This window comes from Ruditapes philippinarum, unplaced genomic scaffold (assembly GCF_026571515.1).
Source record: "Ruditapes philippinarum isolate M1 unplaced genomic scaffold, ASM2657151v2 ctg3083_1_1_1_1, whole genome shotgun sequence".
Classification (NCBI taxonomy): Eukaryota; Metazoa; Mollusca; class Bivalvia; order Venerida; family Veneridae; genus Ruditapes; species Ruditapes philippinarum.
In genome coordinates, this window is record NW_026866180.1 from 161,384 (window position 1) to 185,811 (window position 24,428).

The 24,428-nt window shown below is 33.0% G+C and overlaps 2 protein-coding genes across 10 annotated transcripts in view; one reads left to right on the top strand and one right to left on the bottom strand.

Moving 5' to 3' along the window:
- Nucleotides 1-4,538, bottom strand: part of LOC132731588 (arf-GAP domain and FG repeat-containing protein 1-like) — a 44,471-nt gene extending 39,933 nt beyond the window's left edge. For 4 of the 6 annotated variants that reach the window (XM_060717799.1, XM_060717797.1, XM_060717796.1 and 1 more), the window contains exons 1-2: nt 4,329-4,538; nt 234-327 (exon numbers count right to left, since the gene is read on the bottom strand). In XM_060717799.1, the coding sequence (XP_060573782.1) occupies nt 234-327; nt 4,329-4,492 (258 nt within the window). In that variant the 5' untranslated portion in view covers nt 4,493-4,538. The remainder of the gene's footprint in view (nt 1-233; nt 328-4,328) is intronic. The other 2 variants (XM_060717798.1, XM_060717795.1) reach the window with 1 other exon arrangement.
- Nucleotides 4,539-10,996: 6,458 nt separating this feature from the next.
- Nucleotides 10,997-24,428, top strand: part of LOC132731583 (uncharacterized) — a 30,916-nt gene continuing 17,484 nt past the window's right edge. Inside the window, exons 1-13 of one of the 4 annotated variants that reach the window (XM_060717788.1) lie at nt 10,997-11,183; nt 13,739-13,989; nt 17,262-17,403; nt 17,579-17,848; nt 18,066-18,175; nt 18,455-18,595; nt 18,848-19,042; nt 20,529-20,644; nt 20,935-21,061; nt 21,483-21,592; nt 21,836-22,053; nt 22,357-22,534; nt 23,408-23,573. In XM_060717788.1, coding sequence (XP_060573771.1) covers nt 13,771-13,989; nt 17,262-17,403; nt 17,579-17,848; nt 18,066-18,175; nt 18,455-18,595; nt 18,848-19,042; nt 20,529-20,644; nt 20,935-21,061; nt 21,483-21,592; nt 21,836-22,053; nt 22,357-22,534; nt 23,408-23,573 — 1,992 coding nt within the window. In that variant the 5' untranslated portion in view covers nt 10,997-11,183; nt 13,739-13,770. Of the gene's footprint in view, nt 11,184-12,541; nt 12,699-13,738; nt 13,990-17,261; nt 17,404-17,578; nt 17,849-18,065; nt 18,176-18,454; nt 18,596-18,847; nt 19,043-20,528; nt 20,645-20,934; nt 21,062-21,482; nt 21,593-21,835; nt 22,054-22,356; nt 22,535-23,407; nt 23,574-24,428 lie in introns of those variants that run through there. The other 3 variants (XM_060717785.1, XM_060717787.1, XM_060717786.1) reach the window with 3 other exon arrangements.

The window sequence follows — 24,428 nt, forward strand, 5'->3', positions numbered from 1 at the left end:
TTCAGCAGAAAACATATAAATATTCTCTCTGGCAAGTGAAAGATTTACATTGAAAATTACTTTGCTATTTCACTTACTAACCCAAACTACTGGTATACTTTAATTCAAAATTTGAATGACTGCTATAATGTTAAACAGAAAGTGTTGTAGTTGGCCCTGGATGAACCTTACTAGAAAACTCTCAAATAAAAGAGCTATTTACTGTTTTCAAATATAATTTTTTACTTGCTCACCTCATTTCCATGACATTTGATAAATTCCATTTCATCTGCTGTAAAACTAGCCATAGATATAGATTTGACCCTGTGTGGTGGATTAAGCCCTCGCCTGAAAATACAAACAATTCAATCATATTTTTAAGTAACAATAAACATTTTGACATTTGAAAGGTCAATTCAGGGGTCAAGGTCTTATTCATGTAAAAATTGATCTCATATCGAAAATTAAGTTGTGTAGTTTACTGTTAAATAAATATTACAATCATTAGGGTCAGTCTATTTACCCTAAGACAAGAAACTTAAATATTGTGTAAATTGAAAAAGGTTTATTATTTACTATGATTGGTTATTTACGTGTCATCTCGTTTAATTTATTTATTGAGACCTGATATTTTTACTTAATATAGAAAAGAAATACAGTTTTTTATTCAAGATATTCCATTCAGAGTTATAATCAGTGCCATCAGGTTGATTACTTGTTGGCATGTACATGTATGTGATATTCCTTTTCTCAGAAGGGAGATAATTTAATGTGTACATGTGAAATCACATAGATTAGTTACCTCCAGTAAACAATGTAAAATTTAAGACTGTATTAACATGTCAGTTTAAGTGTCTTGGGGTTTCTAGGGATGTCATGGGGTAAATAGGCAGACCCGCAATCATTGATAAGAACTGAAGAAATGATGATTAACATAAAAAGTTACTTTTTAATATCTATTTAATTTTTGATACATCATCATGTTTAAATAACATTAAAAACAACTCTAGTGTTTTTTTCACTTTTTGGGGAAGGGGGTCGGTGCCGTTTGGAGGGGGAAAAATGCAAAAGGAGGGGGAATTTTATTTCTTCACAAATGAAGAAACAAAAACGAATCCAATGCATATTTTAATACATCACTTACCACTGTAAGACTTTTGTTTGACATTGTTTTCTTTCCAGTGAGTAGAAAAGGGGAGCAACTCTCGCAACACAAGTTTAAAATACGTCGCTTTTTCTTAATATACGGATCTAAAATATTGACAGCAGAATTTAAAGAGTCGCATGTTAAACTTGTTGGGACGCCAGGAGTAGCTCCCCTTACATACCCAGGAACAATTTGTAAACAACTTTGCTTAACAGGAAGTCTAACAGGCTTAATATAAAACATTTTTCGGCAGTTATACGCAAAAACAATGGTATCCATTGCAGGCAAATTTTGGCTGCCATATGAGGGGGAAATTTTGGCTTTTAGAGGGGAAAAAAACATACTATTTTGAGGGGGGGATGGGGCCGAATTTCGCCCAATATTTTGGTGAAAAAAACCCTGAACTCTGATTTGAAATCAACAAAAATTGGCAGACAAGATATTTGGAAACACTTGGAATACTTCGATGATAGGTTAAACACCACCAATTCAGTGTTTCTGGCGGAACATGCTGGGTTTTTGAGCAATTTCGATATGACGTTGCTTTGCCCAGAACCAAAATATCTCAAAGCGACGTCATATTTATAGGACTAGGTCATGCTGTGATGTCACTCAAAAAACAATAGTACAAAATTACTCTGAACGAATAAAATTTCTGTTGTTATTTTAGACGCTGACAGGTGCTCGCAGAAAATTTTGGTCTAAAAAATTTGGTTCTATTAATCACCGCATTGCGTAGTAGACACCAATATGGCGGCTGTTTACACGGGATTTGTTTATAGCGAGCTCGACGAGCTGGCCCGAAGGGCCTGCTCGCATTACGGTAACGCGAGTACCTGCTAAGTGATGGTTTTGAAAACTTATGTCAGAAGTACCGAATTGGACACATCGCAACTTTTCGAATTTAAAGATAACGATAAAAACTGAGGAATTCTGACTGAAAACGGATGTGTAGACTGGTCACCCACGCACGTCTATGGGAACCATAATTGGACAGGGAACCAGAATAACGGAAGCTATGTATAAAATAACGAAAGACAGTTTTAAAATGGAAAATGTACAATGAAAATTGAAGGCGCCATTTTGTTTGAAAAATCTGATAAATAAAAACAATTTTTTGTCGAATTTTGATGTGAAAACTATCTAGAACTAGAAATGTGTCCATATGACACTGATGCCCCCACACGCCACTGTTCTGTCAATCTTATGACTCTAGGTCAAATATTTTTTGGACTACATGTGCCACAAGTTGAAAACTAAAAATAAACAAAGGGCCATAATTCTATTAAATTTGTTCGCAGCAAAAATTCCTTCCTTTACTACCATCTACACATTAAGGTTAATAATCCCTGGAAGTTTAAGCAAAATCTGCCATCCGGTTTAAGAGGAGTTGCGTTCACAAAATTTCTACATAGTATATAATGAAAAAAATCAACAAAGGGCCATAATTCTGTTAAATTTGGTTGCAGCAAAAATTCCTTCCATTACTGCCATCAACACATTAAGGTTGTTCATCCCTGGAAGTTTAAGCAAAATCTGCCATCCGGTTTAAGAGGAGTTGCATTCACAAAATTTCTACATAGTATATAGTGAAAAAATCAACAAAGGGCCATAATTCTTTATAATTTGGTTGCAGCAAAAATTCCTTCCTTTACTACCATCTACACCCTAAGGTTGTTCATCCCTGTAAGTTAAATCAAAATCTGCCATCCGGTTTAAGAGGAGTTGCGTTCACAAAATTTCTACATAGTATATAGTGAAAAAATCAACAAAGGGCCATAATTCTGTTAAATTTGGTCGCAGCAAAAATTCCTTCCTTTACTACCATCTACACATTAAGGTTGTTCATCCCTGTAAGTTTAAGCAAAATCTGCCATCCGGTTTAAGAGGAGTTGCGTTCACAAAATTTCTACATAGTAGCTAGTGAAAAATCAACAAAGGGCCATAATTCTGTTAAATTTGGTCGCAGCAAAAATTCCTTCCTTTACTACCATCTACACATTAAGGTTGTTCATCCCTGTAAGTTTAAGCAAAATCTGCCATCCGGTTTAAGAGGAGTTGCGTTCACAAGATTTCGGGACTTACGGACGGACTGACAGACGGACGGACAAGTGCATCGCTATATGCTCCCACATTGTGGGGGCATAATGAAATAAAATGGTCTAACTAAGAAAATGAATCCGAACACCAATATCTTTTATTCAGTCGTTAACGCTGTACAGACGTTTAAAGTATTGTTTACGTGGCGTCACAATGTAGCGCCAAACAGCACGTGCAAAACAATCAAATCAAGTACGCTATTTTAATGTCGCAAACGTTTTAAGTTTTACATTTATTTCACTTTTAATAATCTTTATTTCGCTTAAAAAATTATAGAGTGACAGTGATTTTTTTCCCTGTATTTTACAGCCGAATAAAGGCTGTTTCCCCTAGCTAAAAATAGGTATATTTTCCCCTAAAAAAGCTAATATTTTCCCCTGTAATGCCCTGTGCACTTCAACAGAACCATAACTTAACAGCATCTGACATTTATATCAGCCAGAATCCCTATAGCCTGTACCATGCATTATAAATTGAATTGAAATTAAATTTTTTATAAATTGTGTGAGTAAATTCCACTCTCAGTTGTTGGAATTTGATTTCCCCCTTTTCTGATTTATCGCGCTATATTTTCCCCTTCAGAAAGCCACAGGTTGTTTTGAAAATTGGGAAAAAAATCACTGAGTGAAATAAAATAAACAAACAAAGTTTTATCAACGTTTTCAAAACTCGTTATTCATTTAACGACAGGGGCGGAGCCATATTTAACACAGTACGTGTGATGTCACACGCACTCGTCACTGCATTTGAAATAAAAATGAGCGATTATTTCATACTATTTCACGTTAAAAGTACATCAAGCTCGCTTTGAGGCTTTGCCTTTTTCATATTAATTTAAATAAGTTGTTATGAGAAGGAAAATACACATTTTTGGCAGGATTTATATGAATACCAAGTATTATTTGTAACATTTTACATAGGGAGTTTGAATGATTGTGCATGTTTATTGTTTTTCATTTTGCTATGGACTTTTAAAGAGATATGTTTAGACGTTAAAGCGAATTTAACCCATGTAAAAAATAGCTTCAAATCCGCGGTTACATCTAAATATTTGGACTATGTGACTGTGAACTTTTTTTTCCAGAAAGCTTCAAAAACTTACAGTAAGCCACTGCATGCCGTGCAGACATATGAACCGATTGTCATATTAACGTATGTTGGCCCTCTTTGATGACAGTCAAAACATTGCTTATTATGGGGCAATGCTACCATTTCCCGTAGCATTTTTAAATGTTTTTCATCTAATTTCTTTTTATTCGACGCCATTTTGAACCGCCGACTTCCGAATTTTCCGGATGTTACGTTTTGTAGGTGTTAAAACCTCGTAGACGGAACAAACTCTACGGTCAATACGGCCCATAGTCTACCCGACCCAAAGTCAATCCAGCCCCCGGTGCAACATTACACGAACGGGGTCAAAATCAAGTGAGTCCGGTATAATTGTATTTTTTTGCAACATCGTCCACATTTTACATTTACAACAAATTGTTGATTTTTTTTTAGAAAAAAATATTTGAATTAATTTGAAACAAATTAACTGTAAACAATAGACTCAGTTTTTAATGGGCAAGATTGTTTTGGCCCCGTGTTCACTAAGAAAAGATCAGGATCAGGATTTAATGATCCTGATTTAATTTTCATTGTTTTATAAAAGTAAAATTACAGTTATTTTGCTACAATTACAATGGTACATATTCAAATGTAAAAAATTGCTGATTTGCAAAGAAACCAACATATTTTAACATAGAATCAACGAAAAACAAAAAAAAGGATCAAATTAAGGGTACTGTATAAATCAATATTTGGATCATCTGTAAAATATAATATCTCCTAAAAATAACAACAAATCTATTCTAAAATTTCATTAACATACTTTCATCAAGTTAATAGCGAGCTCGACGAGCTGGCCCGAAGGGCCTGCTCGCAAAGCGAGCTTTACGGTAACGCGAGTACCTGCTAAGTGATGGTTTTGAAAACTTTCGTCCAAAGAACCGAATTGGACACATCGCAACCTTTCGAATTTAAAGATAACGATAAAAACTGAGGAATTCTGACTGAAAACGGATGTGTAGACTGGTCACCCGCGCACGTCTATGGGAACCTTAATTGGACAGGGAACCAGAATAACGGAAGCTGTGTATAAAAAATGAAATTCGAAGGCGCCATTTTGTTTGAAATCTGATAAATAAAAACAATTTTTTTGGTCAAATTTTGTTGTGAAAGCTATCTAGAATGAAAGAAAATGGTCTAACTAAGAAAATGAATCCGAACACCAAAGCTTTTATTCAGTCGTTAACGCTGTACAGACGTTTAAAGTATTGTTTACGTGACGTCACAATGTAGCGCCAAACAGCACGTGCAAAACAAACAAATTTAATGTCGCAAACGTGTTAAGTTTTACATTTATTTCACTTAAAATAATCTTTATTTCGCTTGAAAAATTATAGAATGAAATAAAATAAACAAAGTTTTATCAACGTTTTCAAAACTCGTTATTCATTTCACGACAGGGGCGGGGCCATATTTAACACAGTACGTGTGACGTCACACGCACTCGTCACTGCATTTGAAATAAAAATGAGCTTTCATACAAGTACATCGAGCTCGCTTTGAGGCTTTGCCTTTTTCATATTATTAAAAGTTTAGCTCATATTTGAATTCGATCTTTAAATTTTTGTGTACACGGGGCCAATTAACCTGACGGCTATATGGACAACGCCATGTTTGTTCTCGAAATACTCACTATTGTTTTTCCAGTGGTAAAAATTAAAAACCGCATCGCATTAAAAATTGTGAAAGCTCGTCGATGATTGGCTGTTTGAAAGGTCACGAGAAGGTAAGTTCACACCAATCCTGTGACTTATTCCCAAAAAAGTTTCCCAGTTACTTCAGTGAGTGTCCGAGTTACTCCAGTAAGTGTTCCAGTTAACTCAGTGACTATTCCAGTCATTCCAGTACATACACCCGTTTCATCTTCACGCCCTATCCCACATCCTAGACGTATGATACACCCTGATGGTATGGTGAATGGATATAATTATTGTATAATGCCGTTTCATTTTTATGGAGTCATCTTAAATTTCATTTGGCCCTATATATGGAGGTATAATATGTATTTTTCTTGCATCTCAGACAGGATTATCTACCGTTTACACCGGTGCTAGAATAGAGGATATTGAATGAGTGTAATTTCAATATTGAATTTATTGCACGAGTTGAATAAAATTATATTATGCGAGCCTCTGGCGAGCATTAAGGCTCCCACGGTTAAACGTTTAAACGGATTCGTTTCGATTTTCATTCCTAAACGTTTACGATATCTTTTACCGTTTAATCGAAATGACCATATTGTCTTACGGAATATCTTAATCATTGCCTGTAATCACGGCTTTTATCAATTCCAATTGGTTTATTCCAAAGTAAAAATGGAAAATGGGTGTTTACAACCCTCCGAACAGCATCACCGTGCAATAATTGCTTGTGGCATAATACATTTTTGGTAAAGTTGATTTTCCTTTGATCTTTCAAAAGAGCGAAATTGGGACACAATGCAGAAAATGTGTGCCGACACAATCGTGATGAGCCCTTGTATATGTATTAAAAATAGAAAGTATGTCATCATTTGCCGACTCGAATACATGGTGTAGTATAGTAAATAGAAGTACCACCGTTTAAACGGTATCGTTTCGGTTCTTAGCAATCGTGTAAACGTTTACAGAAAATTGTAAACGTGGGAGCCTTAGCGAGCATAATATTATTTTATTCAACGAGTGCAATAAATTCAGTAATGAACTTACACGAATTTAATATTCTATTGATCACATATCCAAAATAAGGACCGTTTCAAGTGAAATAAATGTAATTTTTCATTGACGCGCCTACAGTATAACGCTAACATTTAGCGCGTCTTTACACCATGTTTGTATAACGCTAATGACGTCACGTCAAAATATATGCACGGCCGTGCAATACCATATTTACGGAGTCGCAAAATCGGCACGGGTGTGTGATAAAACTCTATCTTACACCCCCATTGTACGACAAGTCGCGTGCTTTAAATGACGTCACTGACGCGCGCCTTTTATGAATGAATCGCGTTCTTATGATGACGTCAATTTTCCGTTATGAATGAAGTTGTATGTTCATACACTACTATAAGAAAAAAAAGAGCCTCGTAACCGCTGTAAACGCAGTTACCCTCGAGCTAAATATTCCGGTCTGTACCGGCAACCGGGGTAAGATTCTTATAATCATTTTCATATAGATTTGGCAATTCTACTGTTTTACATTATTTCTTTATATTTTACTGTTTAACTATTGCGATATAGTTATAGGAGGGCAGTATAGATCTATATATCTTAAATAATATGATATACTTTTTGTCGTCATATGAATGAACAGTGAATTGCATTTTTGTTATTATATTGAATATAAGGGTTTAAATTGTTGTTGTTCTTGTTTTTTCCATATACATTTACGTTTCATTAATGTTCGTAGGAAAATGCCGATGTCATTTTAACTAGAGGGTTGAATGTGTAAAGGTTTACAATAATCCAAGTTCTCTTTTTAGAATGTTTATGGTAATTCATCTTATAGGCAAGACCACATCTATTGTGGTGTTGTGTTCATTCTAATCTTTTGTCTTATTGTTATGGGTAAATGAGTCGAGTGATGGATGACTGATATTGTATGATAGTTATTTTTAGCTGATTTGGTTCTGGGAATCGGATAGCTATAACATTTCCTGGTATTTGACCACTCCTCTAATTGCATTCAAATCAATATTAAACATCTATTTCGTAATAAAATATTTCCCATTGGAAATACTTAAAAGATTTATAATCGTCTGATTTAAAGATCCTGTATGTTTTGTGATTGATATTGTTACTGATATTGTCACACTTGCAAAATATTATATATGTATATAATTATGCAAATAAAACAATTTTCAAACATCGAAGAATATGTAAAATGTGTACTGCAAATATTTGTGCACATTATATTTAATCAATAAGTTACATGCATTCATTTCTTATTGGAAAATTTGACTTGGAATTTAAGAGAAAATAAATTTCTAATTACCTCCCTTTATTTACGCAAAATGTTAAATTGGGTAATATCTTTATAGATAATGCTTATTTGAACTTACAAGATTGACAAATCTTAATTTGAGCGTCATATTTATGAAATAAAACCATGAAAAAAAATGAGTTACAGGATCTTTAAACATTTTATTTCTTGATATTTTGAAGTAATATATTCTACATTTATAAACCGAGTATGTACGTATATATTTATTTCATTGGAATTTTGAAATGTTTATAATGTATATATTGTAATTATCGTAATTGTGAAAAATGTAATTTATGAATTGTCTATTGTTTGTTATTTGTCTTATGATCTTTCTGTTTGTTATAGGTTCTTTTAGAATCTGATTGAATAAAATTAATATAAAAAACATAATCCGCTAATGTTATAAAAAACACACCACTACTGTATAGTTCATTCAGTTCTGATAATTTAAATTTCTCATAATAGTTCTTACTTTTACATTTCGATCCAGCATTGGAGTCAACCCAAAGTGCCATTCTCTTGTTGGTTTGTGACGGCAATGTGTTACTTAATCCAGCCCAAAAGAAAACAAAATGACAAAAATACCAACTTCTAAACGTATTCATAATTTATCCCTGTTTATATAACCGTATGCCTTTCTAAAATCAATAAAAAACGTAGAATGTTGATTGCGTTAGCCTTTTTTCTAGTGTCAATTAATTAAATTTGTCAAATTTGAAACATAAAACATGATCTATCGTACTATGTTTTCTTCAGAACCAATTTTGGTCGTCTTTAATATTATTTTATTGTAACTTTCATCCCAAGTACTCACTCGGTAATTCAAAATGTTATAGTATATCTTATACATTGACGATTCCAATAAATTTAAGACAAAACACAAAGTAAGTCATAAATTATTTTTATTATTAATTGTTGGAACACCTGATATTTCACACATAATAATTGATTTTATATAATCATTTATTATTACTAAACTATTGCGTATTGAATAATTGTCATTTAATATCTTCTCACTATGTTTAGTTAAGATATATTTGTTGCAATATATATATCAAATGATTTTTTTTTCTGTGTAGAAAATTTACTTTTGGGCCAAATTAATCAATTTTGGAGCCGGATTGACCAATGTTGGGCCCACATTGAAGAGGAGCCGAATTGACCGCTTTTGGGGCAGCATTATTTTTTTTGTCTTGCTATTCTTTAGTGCTAGTATTCACTTAAACGAAATTGCATACTTTATTACATTTTGAAACACCAGCAAACACTGATCATAATTATAGGTTAATTTGATGATTTATATTAAATTACAACTTGGCCACATATGTATTTTTCTTTATTTTACACCTACCAACCTACATGCCTACCGATCGAATCGATCGTTCTATAGATACTGCATCATGTGCACTCTTTCGAATATAATGTACACATGCGCGTCAATGCGAGAAGTATACAGGAGAAAAAAGTAATAAATTTTTTATGAGAAATTCGAAACAAGTTTGTACAGTAAAAATCTCATTTTCAACTAATCTACATGATACTCCTGACTATAACTGGGAGGCTGATGATGTAACCTTACTTGGATGTTGTAACTTGAATGCATATTTATTAAATTATTTGTTTATATATTTATATACTTATCGTCTTGCCCATTAAAACTGACCTTAATTAGAAGGTAAGAATGTTTAATATTAAAAGTTATGTTCATAACTGAGTGGTCCCCGGTTGCACCTTGGTTCATTTTTGATATATAGAACCCCGTTGTAAATTAGCGATCGAGCTAAATGGTTTATCCTTGTAACCATAGATCTCTTGATATTATTATATTATTAAAATGTATTTCATTCTATTCTATCTTTTAATAATTCTTGTCCTTATATTATCAGTAATTGTGATAAATCAGATAATCCATTTATATTTTTTTTATAGAACCCCATTGCAAATTAGCGATCGAGCTAAATGGGTATAGATCTCTTTATATTACCATACTATCAAATTTACTTTTTTCTATTCTGTATATTTAATTCTTGTTAACTTATTATTGGTAATTGTGATAAGTCAGGTAAATCCATTTTAAAAATTTATTAAATCTACTTTTAACGTAATAGGTAAAACTTGTAAAATGTTGTTTTAAGATTTTAAGATAGTTCCTATGATCTTTTTTTATTGTACAATGTTGTTTGACTGCTTCATGTCATTATTTTGAAGGTGTATTATTTATACACATCTTTGTATTATATGTCTGAAGAACGCAAATCTACATTTTAATTCATTTATTCAGATTTTACCAATTTGAAATACTATTTTTTATAAAATTTTCTGTAAAATTGCAAGATTTTTTATATTCATTATTGTTATGTTATTTGTACTGAGATCTGTGACATTGATAAAGTATTAAAGAATATACAAGAATTCGATACAAATTTCGTCGCTGTCATATTACTTTAAAACTTTAAATTTGACCATCGAACCAAAACAAATCAAACAAAAAATTTCCCCCTAATATCATGCTGCCTTTCACATAATTAAATATCTGATCCGTAAAAAATCAGAACTTCCGCATTCTTACCACTCAGTAGAGCCTTTAACGCTTTTTAAAAGGTAAATTTGATTTTTTAAAACTCCAATTTGAAGCGTATTGTTACTATTTCTATAGATTTTGTAACCCTATCTTTCTCGTACGTAACTATATATATTTTACAAGCTTGTTTGTTGAAATTTCTTTAGTTTTAGTTGTAACACAAAGATTTAACGGCGCACAAATCGTTTGTACTGACTTAATGATTAGTTAACAAAAATTGTTTCTTGGTTGAAAAAAAAATGACATTGTCTTTTAGCCGGGACAGTGCTATATAATACAAAGGATAGTTAAAAAATACACCAGGTAAATGTTTAAGTTATATCTGAATATATGTTGGTTATCTTATTAATTATCTTTGAGAAAATTATTTAATGATAAACACATGTATCTTAGCTTATCGCTAAACCTTCTGGAATCACAGGTGGCAGTATCAGTGTTTGGCCACCCCATCCCGCCCCGTCCTTGGACACCGGCTACAACCCTGAAAAAATAATCAAACACTCTAAGGCTTACAGAAATATAGTTTTGATAGTGGAATTTTTAATCGATGGGTTTGTATTTTGTATCTTATAGTAAGCCTAAGAGTGTTTGATTATTTGTTTCAGGGTTGTAGCAGGAGTCCAGGGGCGGGGAAGGCCAAACACTGATACTGTCACCTGAGTCTGGAATCGGAGATGATAAGCTTTTCCCGCCATGCAGTCTGGTCAAGCTCTATTTATGTTGTCTGACTTTCTCATTAAATCAGATATTTGATTAAATAAAATTGATAATGAACATTTTCAAAAATGGAACCTGGACAAATTCGGTAGGTACAGGGCGACCAGGTTAACTTGTAAACAGGAAACAAATCGTCATGTTTTCACTTCTCTTTTGAAAATTGACACTGAAAGAAAGATGGAGTTTCTAACTTTTTCTGTAGGTGTGTTTGACTATATCTAAGTTATACACGTCGTGGGTGACTTATAGTCGTTGACAATTAATAGATCTAACTATACAGTTATTATATCATGTATATATTTACAACACCCCGACAATATAGGTTCTCTACTCGGATCCTCTTATTCTACTGCCCCTCTATATCAAGTTCCATCTATTACCTATCTGACATCTGACATTAACTGACACTTAGCGAAATACTGCGGCATGCGTGATCATGTTGCAGATGCTCGGGTAATTAGTACGTATATTCAATCTCGATGATTTATACTGATATGTCCATCCTGTGGTGTGCGTATTCTATACTAGATCTCATGTGCCTATATCGAGGACAAAATTCATATCCCGCGGGCCTTGAAAAAATAGGTCCGAACCTGCAGGCGCGTCTAGATTTGTGCGCTAGGAATTATGCACTATTCAAGTTTAGAAATCAGTCCAATCATAGCAAATAATAAAACAAGATAAAAGTATACGGTATCAGTGCATTATAGCGTTTGTTATTTTTTGTATGGTTATTAATACGATGAATAACGAACCTATATACAATACACAGTTAAACTTAAAATAGTATTCAATACAAAGTTTTTGAATCAATAATGAGACGGTACAATTTGTAAAATAATTGTTTGAATTCCTTTTGTATAGGATCAACCAATCAAAATCCAGTTCAGAATTTTGTATTTATTTTTAATCAGGAAGTTGACAGAAGTGTATATATTCCTCTACAAATGTTGTGGAAGGATTGGTTTCTAGAACATTTAAACCCGTCAGTTTTTATTTTTAAAACCCGTCAGTTTTTATATTTAAAAGTGTCATCTAACAAGATTGAATATATCAAGTTTAAAATATTGTGTACTGCATTCTGGAGTTTAATCTTAACCGGTAAGTTTCATGTAAAATAGGTGTATTTGAAAAATAAGAAATGTATTTAATGTGTATTTTGTGTTATATTCACAAAGAAATGATTAAATATATATTTTTTATCAAATATTGTCTTTTCTTGCGTTCAGTAATAGCCATATAAAGTACGACGATTTTAAGATTTTATTTAACGATTTAAACAACCCAGAAGGAGCGACATAGGATCGAATGAAATTCGTTGGCAAGGGTCTAGACAGATTCGACGTTTAATGAACGCTATAATATATATCTGACAGATTATGCGAAACAGAGCGTAAGAAATGACGCAAAATTATTGGACGCAAAATTATTACAAATACTGATTCTGGTAAAACCATTTAAAATTAAAAAAAAATCAGTCACGCTCTTGTTATAGTATGGGGTACTAAGATGTTAAAGTAGGATATTGCGTTGAGGATTTTGGGTTTTTTGCGCTGTGGATGTGGGTAATGATTTGTAGGTATAAGTGTTGGGTGGTAGATAATTTAGGGCTTTTTGAGCGGAGGTATGAGTATTTGGATGGGGTATTGGAGTGATAGTGGAAGTATGCAGGAATTGGATTGTCATAAATGTATTATTCATGGGCTTTGAAAAGCACGCTTGTTAATTTTATTTGGATATTTTCATTTGGGAAAAATGTTTTTATCTATTTATTTTTTTTTTTGGAAAGAAGAGAAATTATGTTGGTGTTTCATTATTCTTTTAAGTTAAGGGGCGCTGGTCTAGTGTTTAATATGTCTGCCTCTCAGCTCAGGATCGTGGGTTTAAGCTTTATTAGGATCAAGAACCTTTTTATATAAATAATATAAAAGTACCGATAAGTTCAGGAATCGGACCCGAGAGTGATTCAAATAAACTTCAAGCTTTCATCACAGTCGGACATAAAATATGTTTTAAATAAGTTATCCGGTTACATTGCTGATTACCCCGTGCACAATGTAATTATTACACTACTGCATGCTAATTCCATGCTTTAAAGCCAAAATACCAAGTTAAAATACATTTGTTCTTGGCTATTATAGGTAATAAAGGTGCTTAATTAACAACATAAGAAATGGCGGCAAAACAAGTGACGAAACAGGGTTCTCAAGAGATTCCACATATACAATGTGCCGAGGATATATCACTGTTAAGTTTGCGACAGCTAAGTGCTCTAGCAAAATCTTGGGTTGTAGATGTGTCAGGACTTGGACAAAAGAAAGACATAGAGGAAAAACTGATCAAATTCTGGATGAGTCATAGGAAAGAGGAAAAGTCCGACTCTGTAAGTCATGTATGCTTTATTTCGTTATTTTTAGAAACAGTTAAAAGGGTATTCAGTCTGATAAAATTTCAGATCTTCTTAAGTTCTTTCCTAATGCGTAGCGTTAATTAGGAGCTTTATAAATACTCTTTTTAAGGCTTACTCGATGGGTATATTGTTTAGACGAAACTATAAATGGGAGCAGTTGTTATTATTTATTTATAGATCGCATAATATTTTGAGTCTTGAGTGTCGACATTTTGAACATTACAACGCTGAAACCCGATAAGATGTTTAGTGTGCAAAATCTGCGTAACTTGTCCAGGGACCAATCATTTATGAATAATGCTATATACGGACTTCAACAGATAAAGGAAATCCATTATAAGTTAGTTTAGTTACAGAATATATAAAGAGCACGTTAATATTTAATAAGCGTTACGCAGAACATTTTACAATTAAAGCTCTTATAAATATTTTATTTAAACAAATGACATATTTTGAACAGACGTTGATTGGAGAATTATTAGTTATGTTTCAGGCCAAAATTTAAGTCACATTAGTTTTTATTTCAACACTGTTTTTTTTATTCGTACCCTATTACGTTTTTATAATTGAATACAGTGTTTTTAACTAAGTTTATATTTTATGTTGAAACGGGAAAGAGAGTCGATTAATGTTGACAATCTCACGTCCTCGTTTGCCCCTTAAAATAAGTGTTTTTTGTGTGTGCCTTTTTTGTAATAAATAGAAAGAAAAAACTACTAAAGCATGTCCGTAGTGTCGGCACAAATGACGCAGTCTAATGTGGGAGCTTAGAAATATTTTCTTTTTATTCTAGTATTTTAAATATTGATATTCTTATGTCTAACACGTGCCAACACCACCCATCTATAATTCTTTTGCAGCTTGTGTTTACATATGATACTTACTTCTATCAATATAATTATTTATTGTATTACAGAACTTCTAATAAAGACCAATCCACTTTAATTAAGGCTTTAGAAAGGAAGGTGTATGGTTTTGTTCAGAAAAAGTATCATAATAACAGTAAAATACGATAAAATAATAAATAGTAACACTATCAAATGTTTGAATTTATACTTCGATTAAAAAAAAATCAGCATAATCGTCGTTTTCGATTATACATAAAATGCCATTCGCTGAATCTGTGATATAATAGCCGAAGTTTATACGTGACGTTCATAATACAAGGCAAAGGTGGGTGAAATCAAGGCAAGGTCATCCACCATGCGGCCCCATTCCTAATTTTACTGAATCAAGTGTAAATAAATGTAATCAAAATGTATATTTTGAAATGCACTTAATAAATAGCACGCGCAACCTTCACTATATCAAGTGTGCAGTTAACGGTATAATTATTATTAGATTGGCCTGCATTATCTTCACGCGAATCTAACATGACATTTACAAAAGAACGTATTATATTACAAAAAAGCTTTTTCTTTGGCACATATTCATGGCAAAGTTTGACTTTTGAATGAAAATTCAGAACGTAATTTAGAAATTTATGAAAGGACGCATCGATCCATGCTTTGTGAAGTTTTGTTTTATTCTAAAATTTTCAATACAATTCAATTCAATACAATTCAATAGCGGTATCATAAAATGTTAAGTACAATCATTATTGGTAAAATATGCAAAATCTTTTACCTAACTTAAAATAAAACAACAGGAATAATTATTTGACTTCTCAAAGTATTTCAAGAAACTTTGAGAAAAATGTATTAATATTGTAAAAAAAGTAAAATGATTCAAGATTCTAGAAATAATTAAATATTATTTTGCAGTTGTGTTTTTATAGCTCGAATTGCTGGGCCAAACAACCGTCAAAATTCTTTAAAACGGATCAAAATACTATGGTGGGATAAATGGAGCATAGAAAAACTTTAGTTTACGACATGCGCACGTAAAAACATATGATCCTATGCGATAGATATTACGTATGCACTAGATAACTTGTAGTTGGCATACGCTGCTCGCAAAACGAATTCCACAGTAAATCATGCGTGTTCAAAATCATATAAAACTTGACTGTTTCCAAGACCGAATAATGCAATATGCATTATAAAATAAATGTTTATTCAATAGTACAATGTACTTTGTTTTCCTCATAAAACTAATGTAGTGAATTGAAATCGTCATGCTATTATGTTCTTACGGCTGTAAGTTTTCGATCAATGCTTTCGTTAAGTAGCTATCTAATGGCTTATTTTTATGATTCTTATGATACTTCAATCGCTTAGCAAGCAACCACAAAGTCCGCCCAATAAAATACATTTAAATAATTCTATATTTTAGTACAAAACACTTTACTAAGCCATTTTATATACTAATAAAATATGTAAGCTATATTAAGCTACAAAACAAATACCATGTAGAATTAACACAACAAACAAAATGTACCTGTTAAAGGAAAGAATGTTGATCACTAAAATCACTCTGTTCTGGAAAACATATTTATAAAGAGATACACATTTTAAACAAAGGAGCCACATAAGAAAACAATCTTATACAAAGAAAAAGAAATATAATGTGGATTGCTTGATCATGATAAGAACATATTTTAGAACATAACAAATACAAATCAAGTCATAAACAATAAACAATGAATTGGAACAACAGCAGATCAAATGAAATACAATTATAGCTTAAAGTTTGTCAACTCGGTAAATTCGAAAATGTTGTGGACGACAGAAGTGAATGCTTCTGTTGCTAGAGTTGGGGACATATTTTCATTTGAAACATTAGCATATTAAAGAACGCTATATAAAAAGTAAAACATAAAACAGCAGCACATAGAATCGGGTTATAAAGCAGCAGCGCTCGGAAGCAGGTTAAACCAGTATCTTCTGCACACCCATGATTATGGAATAAAATTGTTACAATTGAAGTTACTAATTCAATGCAATTGGTACGTTTCTAAACAAAATGAGTATTTAACATAAGTAGAGAAATTAAATGAATAATAAAAACATATGTTCATCATAAAGTAGCTTTCTACAGTGAATTAAAAGACAGTCATAGGCGGAGAAATTGGTATTTATAAGTAAGTAATCCAGGAAAGACAATTAGACGGACCGACCGCTGCGATATGGCCAAAATTGTGTTACATATATATACACTGTAGTAAAATCCAACGACCCATCGAACGAACAAACAAACAAACGAACCAACCAACCAACCAACAAAACACTCAGAATTGTGGATGAAAATTTATTAAGAATGACAAGTTTACAGATAGGAACATTAGATAATGTAATATTCTTTATGACTTTAAGTGGGAACCCCCTGATCTTGCTGGTGCCTTCAAGGAGCATCAACAGACACGACAAAAGTTGCTCGAGAAGTACCGGAAAGCGGAAGCATTGTACGATAACTTCACACCCAAAATAAAAGCAAATCTGGAGCAGTCCCATCAAAGTAAGTCATCGTCAAATTCAAAGTTTCATAAAAAATCATTTTATATAGACCACAAAACCATATGACATATAATTAGATTGTTTTTGAATGTGATTTGGTTTTAATTACAGTAAAGGTGATTTTAAACTTTAATTAAACGAATGACATCTGAACCTATTAACTTACCTTATTTTAGACGTGTGTACACTTATCAAAGAAAGAAAAGACTCGTTGAAATCGGGAGAATGTACAATAGTTATAGCTGGAGAGGTTGGAGCTGGTAAAACAAGTCTTCTGAACTTGATTCTAGAGACACAAATCTTCCCAGTCGATTCACTCAAGTGTACCAACACTATTCTAGAAATACGAAGTAGTGAGAAGAAGGATGCTATTTTCTACTACAAACAACAGCTGTCAGACAGCGGCGAAAGAGAAAGAAAAGTACCACCGAAGATTATTAGCCTGAGTAAGTTACAAAAACGCATGTATCAATACATATATAGTAAATGTATAACACTTAAATATTAAGCGAATGACGGGTGATTTTTAAGAAACGTTTGTTCGTGAAAATGCTAAAATATGAAGATCAAGTGAAAGCGAAACAATTCAAAGAAAGTCCTATGACTAAACTTAGAGATAGTGAATATTTAAATTTGATTAATATCAGAGCATTTATGTTCCAGAGAGTCTGAATGGACTTCAAGAATTCAAGGACTGTGTTGCGGAGTATGACCAATCGGATGACAACCCTTACGACCGATGTGAGGTGTTTTACCCATTCAAAACACTCAGTGTAAGTAACTACATGTAATAATAATAATATGTATTGGCAACTTGCAGATATTCAAAACAGACATGTGACAGAACATTTCTTATATGTTGAATAACACTTAATGTTTCATAAGAATGTCTTGAAAAAGTGTGCTTATGTTGCAATGCTTTGTGTAAGACAGAATAGTTGTAAATGCAAATCATGCATGCATCAATAATTTATTATAATGACAAATACTTTTTGTGGTATTTTTACTTTCATCGAGAGTGTCTTGACATATTTGTAATAATTTGATTTTAGAAAGGCGTGGTGATTGTAGACACCCCAGGTGTAGAAGGCGGGGGTAATGTCGATCAAAGACTACAAACATATCTCTCGAGAGCGTTCGGCTTTATCTACGTCATCAACACGAACGCTGCTGGAGGAGTTCAACAAAGCAGGGTCTGTTAACTTTCAAATTTGCCAATTAAATCTTGGTACGTTCCTGCAAGATATTGTAAGCTAAACATTTATTAACTGATGTTAACTGATGTAACTAAAATGGGACTATTTCGAACAAAATATTTCTTGCATATAACATTGGTTTAAAAGCAACAGGAAGTATAAGACTGTTTTAAAAGCAACAGCAAATATAACATGTTATGATGAATAATATTTCTTCTATTAATTGACTTGTACCTTTTAATTCTACAGCTCGGCCATTTGTTAAAAACTGTTGTCAACAGTAGCGAAGATTTCAGCCCTGAAGCGTCCCTTTTCATTGGTAATAAATGGGAGCATGTACCCGAAGGAGACCGCGTTGACGTACAAAAAGATATCTTTTACAAGCTGAATCAGGTATATCCTGGGATACGACAAACGCAGATACATTACATGTCTGTGAAGAAGGTAAGTGTGTTTACTTGAATAAACAAACCGTTGATGGTATCATTGGTATGAACTCCCAATTATGTGCATGCACTTCTACATTAACTTGAAAGAAAGTACGCGATAGGATTTTTGTGTCGCCTCTACGGCGTAGTGGCGACATATAGGGATCACTTCTCCGTCGTCTGTCTGTCCGTCCGTCACAAAACTTGTCCGGACTACTCCTCATAAACTACTGGTGCAATTTCATCCAAACTTTACAGGAATGATCAGTACCAAGTCTAGTTGTGCATATTGTCAGCATTTTCCGGTTCAATGATTTTTGTCAGAGTTATGGCCCTTTAATAATTTTTATTTTTAAAGTTTGTCCGGACTACTTCTCTTATACCACTGATGCAATTTCAATGAAACTTTACAGGATTTATCTCAAGTAGCTCAAGTCCTTGCGCATATCGAACGGGTTTTCCGGTTAAATTATTTTTGGCCGAGTTATGGCCCTTTGTTAAAAAGGTGTTTCTTTCTGTGTGTTGCCAGATACACAAAAGCTTGTCCGGACTACTCCTCATAAACTACTGGTGCAATTTCATCTAAACTTTACAGGAATGATAAGTACCAAGTCTAGTTGTGCATGTTGTCAGCATTTTCCGGTTCAATGATTTAATAATTGTTATTTTTAAAGTTTGTCCGGACTACTTCTCTTATACCACTGATGCAATTTCAATGAAACTTTACAGGATTGACCTGTAGCTCAAGTCCTTGCGCATATTGCACGGGTTTTCCTTTTGAATGATTTTGGCTGAGTTATGGCCCTTTGATAAAAAGATGTTTTTTTCTGTGTGTTGCCAGATACACAAAAGCTTGTCCAGACTACTCCTCAAAAACTACTGGTGCAATTTTATTCAAACTTTACAATAATGATCAGTACCAAGTCTAGTTGTGCACTGTCCGTCTGTCTGTCTGTCACAAAACTTGTCCCAACATGAAATTGGCCATTATGAGGCGACACATGTGATTACTGATCGCTCTTGTTTTTTGTATTTCCCACAGAATTATTAAATAACTTCAGTTAGCATATAAAGTACAAGAGGATATTCAGAGATAGAAAGTAGTTCCTCCTTAATCGACGACAGAATTTTAATAGTTTGCAAAGGTCTTTCAAACCTTTCAGCATTACAGTGTTATTAGGGAGGCGATATGTTGGCCGACTTGAAATATGCATATGGTTTAACATTATGGCTTTAAAGTAGTCTTTTGTTATATTTACATTTATTATCATTGAGATATTTAGATATCAATAAATACGACTGACATTGACCATTGCATTATTATTAATGTAATGCGGAATGATGTCAAGGTTGGTTCGGCATAACAATTTTTTTTTTTGTAGAAGCCCTTGATGTTCTCACATACGATATACCCTAGTTCAATAAAATCGTATACCGGTATCTCTGAAAACAAGAACACAAACAAACATAGACTGTAAATTTAAGATAAATATTTCTTTCAGTCGGCAGAATTCAAAATGAACTACGAAACAAAATTAGAAGAACACAAGATTCTAATGTTGAAGGTATCCCAGCTTGTACCAAGCAGTCTCAGACAAGGAATGGTGTCAAATTACTGGTAAAATATATACAACGTCATTTCAAAAGGCAAAATATGATTAAACCTCAGAGTTCAAGTTACCTTTATCTAAATTTTCTGCTCGCACCGGCTTGAGAGGTACACAATCAATAAAAAAGTCATATCTTTATCATCATAATTTTATTTGTAATAATAATTGTTATGTACACGAGTAGTCTAAAATATACCATGTAACGTCTTATGATAAACTAGCAAAATTCTCGCCATATGGTTGATAAGATACAAAACTTCACTTCCAACACTTTGCGTATTATTTTATTATTTCACAGGTGGCTTTCTTCTTTCCTGTCACGATCATCTTATCTCCTCCGCGTGACAAGCGTACAGCAGGCGATGACACGTGATGAACTAGACAGACAATTCGAGGGCCTCCGTAAACATGTGGAAAATCTACAGGTGATTAGTATTAGTATGATACCGCGTGATATAAACTTTGTTGTATGATCAGATTATACATTTATATTAGAACATGAAGTAATATCATACTTGTTTCTCAGGACAAATCCTCATAATGTTTGTATAAACGAGAATAATATATCGATTTCTGAGTCAATGGTTCATTTTGCGAAATGACATATATTTAAAAAAAACAATATACATGTATCTTGAACATTGTACGCATTCTTATGTCAAACAGCATTCATACACGGCTATTCCAATTTACCTTTTAAAGGCCAATTACTTAGTACTACACATGTTTAAAAAACAAAAACAAAATATCGATGCCTGTGCATTTTAGAATGGTATTGTTTACAAATATGTATAAATATTGTAGTATTATTATTTAGTAAATACATTAAACAATGCCTTTTTGTAGAAAAATACTGGCGAAATTATCGAACGTCTTCGAATCAAAGTAGAATATGAAATACAAAGAATTACATCAGATATTCAAAGCGTACTGAAAAACCGAAACTTCTTAGACAGGTAAAATGAACTACTAATTTGTTAATGTCTGTAGTTAAAGATGCGTCACAACATCAGTAATGTTAGTTTTATTTTAACTAAAATAGTCCAGTATTAGATGATTTTTTAGCTCTATTATATGATGTTAGCCGAAATGAAAATATATGTAATTAAATGTGTTTGTTTTAGTGAAACATCACTGATACATTTTTGTAAATATTCGTATGAAATATAAAAGTAATTTCCTTTGAATCGACTGTGTAGAATATGTAATTGGGAAGACACTAATGAATGCCCAAAGACTGAGAAAAAATGGAAGAGCGTTGCCGATGCCGCTGCTGTGAAGATATCAGAAAGAATATCACGTGAGCTCGATGGCTGGCAAAGACAGAACAGCATTCTCCGTGTCCTAGACAACGATATCATTGGAGTTTTCAGCAAAGAACTCGGGTTGATGGATGACCAAGTGAAAGAACTTGAAGGTAAACCAGTCAATAGCATATTACTCTAAAGGCACAAAGCATCATATTAAACACTTTGTTGAGCTGTGTGTTACAATAGAACGCAGACATATAAAATATAAAAGTGTAAAATGTTCTTGAAATAATTACTTAAAAATACACAACAATAAAGACAGACAGAATTATACTAATAAACATGATAATTCTATTTAAAGATGTCTATTTATGCTTAGTTTGGGCATTGTAAACATTACTGAGGAGTTTTGGGAACCACTTTTAAAGCCCGTTTATCTTTTATATAATGCTACGTTACATCTATTACAGACTATTTGGTCAAAAGCCGGAGAGGCAATATGTGTAAGACGATGCGTATAGTTCCTGTAAAAGCCTTGTTTGCAAAGAAGAAGAAAAAGGTAGAGAAAACATATTCAACGCTAGGTGGCGCTGTCAGTTGCGTTGGCATGCTAGACACCGATAAGAGAAATGTCAAAAGAATATTCAGGTAAGCAATATACTTTGAAGAAAAAATTATGCTTTTCTCTATGCTGTTTAAAAAAGATTGATTATTGAAGCCTATACTACACATTCAAGCAAACAAACTTTTGGACAAAACGCACGGCAAAATTCTATTATAATAAAAAATGACCTATTCCTTAAGGTTTTTTTTGTATTTCTTCTGACTCTTCACTGATTGTTAAACATTTAGGACACTATCGACATCAGATAGAAAAAAGTTATAGATACCCAGAGATACTTTACAAAACGTCCTTTTTCTGTTATAATACATTTTCAATAATTTGTTGTAAGACAAACTGATAATTAAAAGCTTATTTGGTGACTTTTAAGCTTTATCGGTGAAGAAAAACCGACTTTCTGTAAGCTAGCTTCGTCATATGCAAGAATCCATCTCTGGCCGGATTCAAGGGACAAGCGGCTCAAAGTCAAAGACCTTAAATAACTGCTCATTAACACAATGTCGAATTGATTGAGCCGATGAAAATACTTTAAAAGGAGCTTTAGCATTTTACTTGAATAATTTCATGCAGTAATATAAAGTTAAAAACGAAATTAACAATTGGCTATTTGATGCATGACTACTTGTGGTACTTGTATAATTTTAGCCATGTACTATGTACAATTGTCACATGACACTTTATTTGAAGACATTCCGTTCAAATATACAGAATGTATAGTTAAAACTGGCTTGTAAATTTTCGTTTTGCACGTTGTACAATAGTCACATGAGGTTACCATCATGATAACTTACTTGTTACATATCGTTGTCCTTAATTATTAGTGAATTTGAAGAAATACTGAAACAACTCAATATGTGTTATTTTCACAATTAAATAAACATCTGAATCGTTTGTAACAGAGATTTTAATGACACAACGAAGGCAAAGAAGATGTCAGAGGCGACTATACTGTATATAGACACAATTCTGTCACACAAAGAATTCGGCGGGAAACTGAGAAAATTCTTTGATCGTTACTTTAAAGACATTGATGAAGCTGCGAAAAGAATTCCTGGATTTCTTAAGGTGAGTGGATGAAATCGTAAAAAATGAGGTTATTTAAAGATGTACATTATATAAGTTTAATCTAAATATCAACAACTCAATATCATAAGATTTAAAGTATAATAGTGGTTCAATCGTATGAGCACCGTGCTGTAAGATATATATTTTATCATAGAGTGGATACCTTTCTATTGAAAATGTGTCCGACTTAAAATCTTATTTCCATACATGTACAGTGCGTTCACTGGAGTGCATAATTATATTAGTTACCTGCATTTTAGTAACCGCATTGCCTGCTGGGGATGACATTTAGCATGCTAGTCGAATTGCTACATTTTTTCTGACGTTTTCTTATTGTGGCGACAGGGAAAGGGATAACTATAGAAACATATTCAGATGCTCGTCCATTGGTTACTTCTGTCGGTTACTTTTTACTGGGATTTTATATCGCGACAGAGGGGGACTTGTTTTTATTCTTGCCTATGATACAAAGAGAAAGAATCTCAAAACACTCGGTAATCTGATTAATATTCGGGGGCTATACCCCCCTCGTACAAATCTTTCCATAACTAATACATGTGTAATGATTTTAGAGACAGACTTCATTTGCAAATATAATTGCAAGTTATTTTTCTCTATATGCAATTTTTCCATTAAATACGTTTGTAAGTTATGTTAGTTTTGTCCGCTTGCTCAATTAGGAGAGCGTCACATTAGTAAACAAGTAAGCTTATTTGATCCTCGGGCGATAGATCACGGGTATCGGGCCTGATGATCATTTATTCACACAGCTGTCAGTCACATGCGCAGAAATTGGTAATAATTGGTAAGTTAACCAGGAAACCCGGTCAGGCGGATCGACCATTGAGATATAAC